The 12454-nt window shown below is 28.3% G+C and overlaps 1 protein-coding gene across 3 annotated transcripts; it reads left to right on the forward strand.

Annotated features, from left to right (window-relative positions):
* The first annotated feature begins 7025 nt into the window (after positions 1-7025).
* LOC107419160 (remorin) lies at positions 7026-8977 on the forward strand. Of its 3 annotated transcripts, none has more exons than XM_048474065.2 (5): positions 7026-7323; positions 7530-7747; positions 7876-8062; positions 8305-8386; positions 8514-8977. In XM_048474065.2, exons 1-5 carry the CDS (start codon positions 7298-7300, stop codon positions 8712-8714), a joined length of 714 nt encoding a protein of 237 aa, XP_048330022.1. In that variant the 5' UTR covers positions 7026-7297; the 3' UTR covers positions 8715-8977. The 3 variants fall into 3 exon arrangements, with proteins under 3 accessions (XP_048330022.1, XP_048330020.1, XP_048330021.1); XM_048474063.2 differs by having other exon boundaries at positions 7033-7323; positions 7530-7786; positions 8514-8971; XM_048474064.2 differs by having other exon boundaries at positions 7039-7323; positions 7554-7786; positions 8514-8966.
* The last annotated feature ends 3477 nt before the right edge of the window (positions 8978-12454 follow it).

Here is a 12454-nt window from a genome sequence, read left to right on the forward strand (position 1 = left end):
TTCTTCAAAGGAAGTTTCGGATGATGCTCATACCGTTCAATACATATTTGACTATGTCAATGAATGTATTAAAGATATTGGGCATGAAAATGTGGTTCAAATTAGGGGTGGACATGGATTGGGTTGGTTCGGTTTTGAACCGAAATACAATCCAATCCATACATATCAGTTTTTCTAATTTACAATCCAAACCAAACCATTAAAGCATTAAATCCAAACCAAACCAAACCATTTATGATCGGTTTGGTTTAGATTGGTTAATCGGTTAAAAACTTACTAATTTATAAATATATAATACAAATAAAAAATTTTCCAAATTTAAAATATAAATAATAAATTATAATTATCCAAACATAAAGTACAATTAGAATAATACAACATAGTCTACAATGGAAAATAAAGAAGAAAATGTAGCAAATGATACACATCATGCACTTTTAAATAGCAAACATTAATATCATCATCTCACTCCTATAAAATCAAATTAAAATTGTTAAAACAAATAATGTAAAATAATACATTCGTCAAAATTCATTCACTCAAGAATCAATGCATAATTTCTTTTTTTTTAACCTTAAAATTTTGGTAAATAATAAGTCAATCAATGTTGACAGATTCACTAATTTTAGTTAATTCTGTAAACTCTACAAAGATCAAAACAATAAAATTAGTAATAAATTATATTTAAACATTTATATATATATATATATATATATATAGAAGTAACAATTGGATACAATATATGTAGATATATATATATATATATGATAGGAATGTAAAAATATATATATATATATATATATTATGGTGATAGTGATGGACTGGTGGCAGGCGATAACAAAGGTAAATGTTTAGTTTAGGATTATAATTTACAATTTGATTTGGGATTTGGGATATGGGGATGTAAAAAAAAAAAAAAATATATATATATATATATATATATATTAAAAATCAATATATAAAAATGGAAAAAAATTTAAAAATTAATATATAAAAATGAAAAAAAAATACTAAAATTAATATATAAAAATGAAAAAAATAAAAAATATATAATTTTTTAGTTATATAATATAATATTTGGATTGGATTGGATTTATATTTCCAATCCACAACCAATCCAATCCATACAATTTATAATATTTTGAACCCAATCCAATCCAATTGATGTAAAAATCCAATCCAAACCATTAAAAATGGATTGGATTGGGCGGGTTGAACGGGTTGGATTGGATTTTGCACACCCCTATTTCAAATTGTGACCGACACTACTTCCAATAATATGGTTGCTGCAAATTTGCTAGCATTAAAATGGCCTAACATCTTTTGGACATTATGTGCTACTCATACCATAAACCTTATGCTTGAAGGAATCTCTAAACTTCCTAGCTTCAAAAGAGTGATTGATAAGGCCAAATCCTTCACTACTTTCATCTATGCATATCATAAGACTTTGACATTGATGAGAAAGTTTACCAAAAAAGAGATTGTTCATTCGCGAGTCATTAGGTTTGCAACTTGTTTCCTAACATTGCAAAGTTTTCTTGATAAAAAACAAGAATTGAGAAATACAATGACAAGCAATGAATGGGATAACACCGAATGGTCAAGGAGTAAAAAGGAAAAAGAAGTATTTGATATTGTTGTTTCCAATGATTTTTGGAACTCAATAGAATTGTGTTTGAGGGTATTCACTTCATTAGTGAAAGTGCTTAGACCTGTTGATGGAGAGGAGAAGCCTTCAATGGACTTTGTTTATGGAGAGCTACTAAAGGCAAAAGATGACATTAAAAAGATATTGAAGAAGGAATGTAACTATATGTCAATCTTCAACATTATTGATGCAAAAAGCAAGGATTGTCTTGATAGTCCACTTCATACAACGACTTACTTTTTGAATCCATTTTACTTCTTCAAGAACTCACATATCAAAGATGATGATAACAAATAATGTGATAATTTGTGTTGAGAAGTTCTTTCCCGATGCTCAAATGCAACACCATGTAATAAATACCAAGTTATAAAGGTACATTCAAAAAGAAGGTGCATTTGGAAAAAAACTAGCAATAAGTGGATGTGAGAACAATGATGCAAATTATAATCCGGGTATGTTGATATTATTCTATTTTTTTTCTTTTATGTTGATATATTAAACCACGCACACCACCATATATATAATATTACATATAACAATTTTCTCACTCTCTTTCTTTTATATATATATATATTACATACTAGTTAATAGGTGGGATTTCCATGGAAATGAAACACCAAATTTGAAAATAATGGTAAAAAGGATCCTTGGTTTTAACTACTATTTCATCAGGATGTGAAAGAAATTGGAGTGTCTTTGAAGGGGTAAGTACTAATTACTTTGTTATATATTAAATTATTACTTTACTAGTGGTTATGAGGTACTAGTTTAATCATTTATAAAATATACTAAATTTTTCTACACCAAAAAGAGAAATAGAATAGATACTGCAAGGATGATGCTAGTAATGCACAATCATTGATTGCTGAAGGTTGTGATGATGATCAGATGGAGAATGATATACTACAACCTAAAAAAAGTTCTAGAAATGCTCAAGTTGAAATTAGAGAGCCCGAGGAAAATGATTTTGTATTGGATGGAACAGATGATGAGTTGGATGAAGATGTATATATTGAATTGGAGTCTGACAAAGAATTAGACAAGAGTTAGATTATGATAATAGCTAAAGTATGTATTAATTTAAGAATTATTAAGCACTTGTCGGTTTGTAATATATATGTTTTGAAACTATTTTGTTGTTAAAAACTTAAAAAATATGAATTTCCATAAATCTATTATGATCAATTACATGCTAATTCATGTTTATTACACATACAAAGATAATATAAACTTATATATATATATATATATATATTATTTTGACATTTAAAAATGAATTATTTTGTTTATTTAATAGCCTTATAATAATTAAAATAATAATATAATTGTGAAATACCTTTTCACGCCTAGGCTCGTAAGGCTTAAGGCTTGACCTTGCCACCTTACAATGCTTTACTCCTTTTAGAACATTGATTTTAATTTTTATGTATAAGGTTGTGTCCACCCTAATTATAAAGCATTTACATTGCTATATATGGGGTTTATCCCTCTTTTTGTGATGAACAAGTTAATGGGGTTGTGTTCCCTTTCTATTATATAAATGAAATAGCTATATTAATACATTTATATGCTTAGATCTTTATGCACTTACATAATGCATTTATTGGGTTGTGGGAGAGCAATACAAACATTGTGCTGCTAGGAGAAGCGGTGGAGTGCTGCACCCTAGATGAGCCGACATCGAGGTACCAAACCTTCCCGTCGATGTGAGCTCTTGGGGAAGATCAACATGACCAATTAATAGGATAGAATGAAAAAAGCCCATTTACTATCTATATGAATAATTTTTTGGATGGGAGAAAGAATAAGTACATAAATCATAGTCTAGTTGATTTGATGATTTTTTTTACGTTCATTGCCAACATAATTATAGCTTGATACTCCAAAGAATATCATATTTACCATCATCATCTTCTTCATTCCACTTTGCTTAGCTTCTAAGTTTTGAACCCTTATGGTTGAAGCTTTTATTTCATATTGCATGTTACTTTCATTTCCATCATCATAGCTTTTTACTTCATGGGAAGCTTCGGGTGATTTGAATTCCTCACTATAAGGTTCTCAAAATGAATAATATCTGCATTTTCCTTTTTCACAAAAGAAAATACAATTTATGAGGTTTTGCCTCACTTTCAGATATTTTGACAACTACCTTTTTTGCACAATTGCAATTTATGTTTTTGAACTTTATGATGCTTCCATTTATTTAATTGGTTGATGTTGATGATCAGGCCTTAGATAAGAGGAATAGATGAAAATGCAATAACCTGAAAATCTGGTTGTTTTAGAAAGAAAGAAAGAAAAATTAGCTTACACTTACAATGAAAAATTCAAAGTGAAATGGCAAGCAATAGCCTTTTATAATATCCATTTTGACCGTTAGGAATCCTAAATCCCCAAAAATTCTGTCATTTTATGTGCTATTCTAACATGAAAGGTCAAATAGATATTTCATTGGTCAAAGCAGTCAAACTATTACTTCATTGGATAACAGTTACTTTCAAAAGTGTTTTTTTGGATGAAATTTCAATTATGTAAAAATAAGGAGGAAACGGTTTTATAATCGTATTCTAATAGAGTAAGATGGTAAATATATTGAAACAAAAGGTACTAAAAAATTTCAAGAAAAATTTTAAATTCATGTAGAATAGCACATTAATAGAAATGTTTCTGAAATAATAATCCCAATTCAAATTTGAAAATTAGAAAATTGATATAAAAAAAAAATGTGTGAAGAAAAGCATATAAAACGTATAATTTAGTAAAGTGTGGTTCAATATCCACATTTCGGGTTCTAAAATAAAAATGTTTAGTCCTTAAAAACTTTATTTTCAAACTCAATTTATCTTTTTTTATATATACTCTTTTTTTTAAGGATATATTTGAGATAACTTTCCATTTTGTTTTGTTTTTGTTTTTACATTTATATGTGCTTGTTTACAATTTAAATTTTGCAAAAGAGCTTCCAAAAAGGGTTTCCAAAACTCATAGAAATTTTAAGCGTTTCTATAAAATTATACAAACACATTTTAAAACTGCTCTAAAGCCTCAAAAGTAAAAAAAAAAAGTATTCCAAAAGTTATGTCAGTCTTTTAAGTAGATAATATTTTTGTTTTTTGAGCTTTTATAATTTCCTTTGTCTAACACTAAGATAGCCATAAATTAAAAGTATTAATTCTCAAATTCTTTAAAAATTAGTGTTACATATATTTTCAACGAGAATCTTCTCTTTATTGTTTATATGTATAAATTAATTTTGCAGTACATTTAAATTTTATTTGTTTTGAATTAATTTTGTAGTACATTTAAATTTTATTTGTTTTATGATTGGTAATTTTAACTACCTAATCATGTAAACTAACTCTTATGAAACAATATTGTACCACAAACTAACAGAGGCTATTCAAAATAATAATAATAATAATTACAAACATATTTAAAATCAACTTAAACATGTAACATCTTCTTGATGTAATTCAAAATAAATAATGCACAGGCTGATGTGAGGAGTTTGTCCTTAAGATTGTCAAAACAAAGACTAGTCGAGATGACACATAAGCTAGTACAAACAGCTTGACCGTTAAACAAAAAATAAATAAATATGCACACACCATCTTTGGTTGACGGTTGCATTGAGGGGCAAAAATATAATTTTCTTTTAGAGGGACAACATTAAATAATTACAATATATTAAAGTGATTGTGGAGAAAAACATGTTTTAATGTTTTTGACAAATATGGTTGGAAATTCGCAATAAATTTATTACAAATTAAGTAAATATCATAAAAAAACTAATATTTTTTTAATCAATCATGTGAATTGAAAATTTTTTAAAAATTAACAGTAGAAGAGTGATATGTAAAATCAAGCAATTCAACTTCTATGAAAATTAAAAGAAAAGACAAAAAAGATAAATAAGTATATTTTTTTCATTTTTGATTATTTGTATTAAATAATTCAAATTATATATAATTATTATGCTTGAAAGATATCAATCTATATTGTTTGCAATTGAAGATTGTTCGCATTGAATGTTTATTTAATTAGCAGAGGTTCATTGTATTGGATATTAAAGATTCAATTGCAATGAATATTTATTTTAAATTAACAATTTTCTAGAGCTATAATATATCTCTATGATAGGTTCAGAAACTGGATATTAGAACAAATTTTATCATAATTAAAATTAACAATAATAAATTATAAGCAAATCAGAATTTGAAAATAAATGGATGTGACATATAATTATGCAAAAATTTCAAGCTGTAAATTTATTTAAATTTTCCCAATACAACAAGCTCCGACTTAATAAATTTGAGCAAGGATAAAACCAGAGTCTAATGGAAAATTCAGAATATCAATCTGTGCACAGATAATCCAAAGTGTCTAGCAAAGTTTAACCACATCTTAATCGCTAATGAATTCAAGAAGACTCTCCCTAGTCCGACCACATAAACAGGTAATTTAAAAAAAGAAAATATATATATATATATATTTTTTATCCTTTTACTTCAAAAAATTTTACCTTTTGGACTGTACCACATCAAAGTTTTTTGAAACATGATAAATAATTTTTCCAAAGTTTACATATTTAAATGTCATTATGTCAACAAAAAAAATTAGGCATCAAGCAATTAGTGCCTGTTGGAAATTGGGAAGTACCTTTTCTTGATACACAGATACAAAAAGGAGAATTATACCATGTATATACTGCCAAGGCACCAACAATCTTTGCCAAAAAAGACAACCAAAACAAAGTAAGCAAACCCGGATGCCTCAAAATCTTTTTCATCAAGAAGCCCAATCACTTGAATCTTACCCAACACTGTTACTTTCCACTAAAAAAAGAAAAAGAAAACACTTTTATAAAATAAAATCTATTACCTATTGTCCATAATCCAAGACTAGGGCCATATTAGTTGCTTGCTTGGCCAGCAGAATCCAGATCTACTTATGCTCACCAGCCTGTAGTTTGGTTGATTGGTTAACAGTAGCCCTTCCCTTCCCGAAGGAATAAGGAATAAATTTAGAGCGCAACAGCTTGAATGGTAATGGGAATATTATATATATATATATATATATATAAATATGTTCACAATTTTGAAGTAAAAGGTATAGTTTTTCATTTTATAAAAATGTCATACTTCTAATTCATCATATATATTTAAGATGTCATTATCAAAAGAGATAAGCTTTCAGAACAACTGTATATTGTAACTAGTTCTTTTCTCCATTTGCAAACTTCAAGGATAAGGCAAAGGTGTGAAAAGATGACTTTGTGTCAAAGACTCTTTAATGGAGAAAAAGGTGAACATTCTAAAAAGGACATTAAAAAAAAAAAAAAATCCCAAAAAAAAAAAACCTCTTGTTTCAGGGATGGGTAATGTGCATGTGGGTGTCTGAAAAAAAAAAAAAAAAAAAAAAAAAAAAAGAACAGTGGGGAAAAAAGGGAAAAATCCTTTGCTTCCCATTGTCGCTCCCTTCAAAGCAGATTTAACTTTGCTTCCCTTTCCTGTTCACCACCCAATTCTAATATAAAAACAGTGCTAAATTTTTTGTTTCATAACCAAATACTTCCATTGGATAACAAAAAAGAAAAACAGGAAATTGGACAAAGAAATCATCTGCAGCAATAGTTTGTGGTTAATGGATTCTTTGGTTACGCAGAACAGGTATACATCTTTAGACCCCAAACCAATAACCAAACCAGTAATTTAATTCATTCATGGATATCAAAATCCATTTGTTGAAATCATTTGACAAAATTTAGAAATACATGCATATAATATATTACATATATATAAATATACATATTGAGCTTTGTTTCTTTAAGTTTTGTTTTGTCTCTGTTGCTGCTATTATGAGCCAATGTTTACAGGAATATTAACATCTGGTTTGTTAGAACGAAATATTATGGCCATGGTGGAGATAAACAAGAAGATAGTGATGAACACTTTGCCACAGCAATCGCAGCAGCTGCTTTTGCAGTTCATTCATTGGAAGAAGCAGAACTTCAATATCAGAAAACAATAAAGGAAGGTCTGGGAGTCTCGAGGACGAGCACGAAAACCAGAAAAGATGGCATGCCAAGTTCTGGTATGGTAACCAGGAGACTGTCAAACAAGGAAGCAAAAGGTGCTAGTAATTTTTGACAGTAGAGATTTATAGGGTTTTCAGGAAGTGTTTGTAAACAAATATTTATTTTATGTTTTCACATTCTCTAGGTGAAGTTTCAATTACAAGGCCTGCTGGGTCTGATCATAAGGCATCTGAAAGTACCTTTCCTAGCCGGTATCCGAGTGTCCGAGCAGATAGAAACCAAAATCAAATGGGGATACCATCAAGACAGAATGGTGTGAGATCTAGAGCAGATGTTTGGGAGATAGCTCAGATGGAAAAGATTAGGAAAAGGTAAAATTAGTTATTTGTTTGGCTGTTCAGTTTGCTAAAACGCACAGGTTTACCAAATTTTGGATACCAAACGATGTAGTAATTAGCAAAAACTAAGTGGGTCCCGACGCAAGCTAATAAAATTGCATCGTTGGTATGTGAAATTTAGTCAAGTGATTAGAAAAATTTTCATTTTCAAGAAAAAAACAGAAAAATAAGGACATTTATAATTGTTGTAGTGACTTACGAGCATATAATTTCAGGTATGAGAAAATGAAATCTACAATTCTTGCTTGGGAGAATAAGAGAAAGATGAAAGTCAAACAAAAGAATGAAAGGACAAAGGTTCTTTTTACTTCAACCCAATTTGGCTTTTATTATTGAAAAACTTTGAATATGAATGAATAAGCACTTTACTTTTCTTTTTTTTTTTCCTTTTTTTTTTTTTTTTTTCCTTGGGGGGTGATTTTAGAGCATATTAGAGCAGAGAAGGGCTCAAAATCAGAGACATTACCAAAACAAGATGGCAAGGATAGATGATATAGCAAAAGGAGCAAGAGCGCAAATGGAAGAGAAAAGAAGACAGGAAGAATCTGAGGTGAAGGAAAAGGCCAAGAGAATTAGATCTACAGGCAAAGTTCCTGTTACATGTTTCTGCTTCTCTTGTTACTAGTACTGGGATTCACTGATTTGAGACACTTTGCTGAGCAAAGTAAACAGAAAAACTGAACTATTTCCCAACTAGATTTGGGTACCTATAAGTGTAATTACTGACCGAATATATTTATTATTCATAATGTAACACAACATAATTACTGGCCGAATATATGTCAAGTTTGTTGATCATGCAACATAGAAAAGTCCAATATCACACATCAAGTTACAATATTTTTAATTTGTCCCTTTTGGATTCAAGTGGATTTAATTTGAATAAGCTGAAAAGATTAATTTTAGTAATTTATCCTGATGGCAAATGGAATGGATTTGAAATAGAAGTTGATGTAATTTCCTTTCAGGTGTTGAATTTTAAATTTAAAATAGCATATATGTGCCCCTGCTTATATATATTGCTCAATTATAAACCAGTTATCAGTGGTTCATGTTGCATAATATCCATTTTTTAAATATACCTATTCTAGAGAACTAAATTAATCTTTTCTCCTAATAAACAGAGTAGCAACTCATTGATCCAAAAACTGATACATATGCATTGTAGGGGCATATATCCGAACTCTAATTAAAAACCAGTTCAAATAGAAGCAATAAATCACAATTTAAAGAAGACAAAATTTCTTTTACTTATTCTTACTTCCTCTCTCTCTGCCTAAATTTTTAGCTTTTTTCCTCCTTAAGCTTTACAATGGTATTCATCTTGGATTTTATTATTCTTGGTATGAAGTGGATTGAAATGGACAATTCTTATGTGAACTAAGTTAAGTTGAAGAATATAAGCCCAAGATCTTGATTTGGATATCTTTAGATGGGATTTGTTACTTGATAGTTTCCTCAATTTTGAGGGCAAAGTGTATTGCCAAATGCACTGCAATACATATTGCTCCACCACAAGATAATATGGTATCCCTATCTATTGTCACTATTCTAGGCTTTCTAGCTACAAGCCTACAACCTCCTCTTATATCACAGTACGATCAGATAGAGATTATGTCTCCTCCTACTATAGCATTCTAATCTTTGGTCACTGTCTCAGTCTACTGTGTCCAAAATTGTTAATATACACCATTTGTGCATATTACTTTGTGCTTGCATTGATTCGATGTGCATAATTGGGTCTACTTTCTAATAGCTTAAGGTCTTGGTTGGCTATTTGGCTTTACGTTCAAATCTTTCTAACCCTAATTTCTAGTAATTTTCCTGTTATGCACTTGTAAAGGGTCTAAATTCTTTCAGTAACTTTACCTGATCACTTGAAAAAAATGGTATTGCAGTGCATTTGGCAATCATTCCCACAAATAAAACACACAGAAGAAAACTTAACTATCACTACAAAGACATTAAAATTTTGTAAAAAGATATATTTACTAATGTGACAGTTTGCATATTTTCTTTTGGAAACTGATTTTCACTAAAGTAGATGGAAAGCTTAAACAGTCCACTGCATTGCTGATGTCTAAATACACATAATTGGAAAAGACAAGTTAACAAAATTCTGTACATAAAGAACCCAATAAGTGGCAAAGACATTATCAAATTCTTGACCACAAAAAGAGTATTCTTTGTTAATCAAATTTAGAGCCTATTTAGAGCTTCACTATCATAGAAGACAAGTTATAACTGAGAATATGACTGCTGTCTGCTAGTAGATCTTATCAGCAAAAACTTGCGGACATAAATGAGAAACCAAAACCCCATCAACCAATGTCCTGTTGCCACGTAGAAAAATTGATGGCCTATATGTATATGTCAAAATTACTAGCTTGACTAACATTTATAAGTATATAATAGTACGTTCTCTAGGAAGGAACGAAGCAATTATGTTCATTTTGGAGCTTACAGTCAAATCCACATTGAAAATGGTACCATTTAACAATTTAAGGTTGAGACTACTTTTTTCAACATTTAACAAGAGCCACAATTCCATGAGTGATAGACAAAAGCACACTGGCCAATTTTGGCCTGTTATTTACTCATGTTTTGCCTTATGACTAGATAAAGACTGTGGAAAGTTTTGTTGGTAGTATGTGAGAGTAAAATCAAATGGATCTTTGTGAATTTTTTGGTATTACAAGAAGATACTTTTGGTAGATGGAGTTATCCATGCAGCTTTGTGATGATGATCACCATTTTGGAACCAAATTTTTTGTCCATTTTGTCCAATTTATTACTATTGTCATAAATGTTTCCAATTATTGGTCAGAATCGTCCAATAATAATTAAACGAAAAATGAATATTAGGATTTGGAAATAAAATCCACAGACAACAGTAGCTCAAATATCATGTCAGGTTATTGTTATCCTATAATTAAGTTTTAACTCGCAGACAAAGCAAGCCCAATTATATCTGTCACGGTAACAGTAACTAAATAGTTTTAATAAATTCTTTAATTTTTCTTTAGGAAATTCTCTTCAGTTGATAGTCATATTCTATAATTCATGTTTAGTAGAAATGTGGGTGTTTTTAAGAGAATTTATTCGGTAGGAGGGATTTGTGTTGTCGTCATAGGCACATTAAATTATTTATGTTATTTCATCAAGTATGACATATTGTTTATGTCATTTTTAAAATTTAATATAATTACATTCTAAATTAGTATGTTATTTGTTAACAAATCAAATTCCTTAAATATTTCATCCAAAAAAATTCAATTCCTTTAATATGAATTTATTAATATATTTCATTTCCTTTAAAAGAATTATATTCTTCATTTTATTTCTCAAACAATCTAAAAAATTACAAATATTATTTCTTATTAATATTAATTTATTTTAAAGAAAACAAAAACATTTTTATACAATTGCTCTATTTTTATAAATATTTTGGGAAAATTAGTATAGGAATATATATATATATATATATATTTCTTTCATTTTCAAAAATCAAAAATAAAAAATAAAAAAAAACCTCACTCAATATTAAGCTCAAAAGTACGTTTGTATATATATATATATATATATATATTGGATGGAATATGAAATACATAATAACATTAATTATATATATATATATACATGATGGATGGAATATGAAATGCGTAATAATGATTTTTCAATATTTTTGGATGAAATATATATCTTTTAAATTTGTAATTTTTTAAAATAATATTTTAAAAAAAGTGATGTAATTTTTTTGCATATAATAAATAGTAGAATTATTTTTTACAAAGAAACTAAATATAGTAAAAAATGGATTAAATGAGGGAAATAATTTAATAACAAATAATTTATCAAATTGAAGTATAATTATATTAATTTTAAAAAATAACATATAATGTTTGATGAATTGATATAATATAACTGGATAGGTCTACTACCGGCGTAGGAAACCTTTCCTGTTGAATAATTTATTGTGCTTTTAATGGATCTATTCATCTAATTTTTACTCAAAAGTTTTTGAGGATCCTGTGACACGTGGCAAGCTAAATATCAATGGCCATAATTCATCCTCCATTTATTATCCCTTTTTCCATTTAACATTCTTTTCTAATGTCATTTTTTCTAATCTAATGACAGTTGGCAATTAATTAATACAAAGGTCAATATTTATCCTTGCATTTATTTTTTTCTTTTTTCTTTTTAATTTAATCCTAATATCTCTTAATATTAAGAGTTTCAAAAATAGCAGAAAAATAGGTTTATTTAAAATTAATTAATATTCATTAAAAATGCAATACAATTTTAAAATTTTCATTCTTAATAAAAAGAAAATAAAAATACAAATTACACTACAAGATAAAA

This window comes from Ziziphus jujuba, chromosome 2, assembly GCF_031755915.1.
Source record: "Ziziphus jujuba cultivar Dongzao chromosome 2, ASM3175591v1".
Classification (NCBI taxonomy): domain Eukaryota; kingdom Viridiplantae; phylum Streptophyta; class Magnoliopsida; order Rosales; family Rhamnaceae; genus Ziziphus; species Ziziphus jujuba.

Bases quoted from the DNA above. Each gene is read 5' to 3' on its own strand.
- LOC107419160 (XM_048474063.2), top strand. From the start codon at position 7,298: ATGGATTCTTTGGTTACGCAGAACAG. The intron at 7,324-7,529 runs GTATACATCTTT...CAATGTTTACAG, and splicing joins TCTTTGGTTACGCAGAACAG to GAATATTAACATCTGGTTTG. The intron at 8,063-8,304 runs GTAAAATTAGTT...ATATAATTTCAG, and splicing joins ATGGAAAAGATTAGGAAAAG to GTATGAGAAAATGAAATCTA.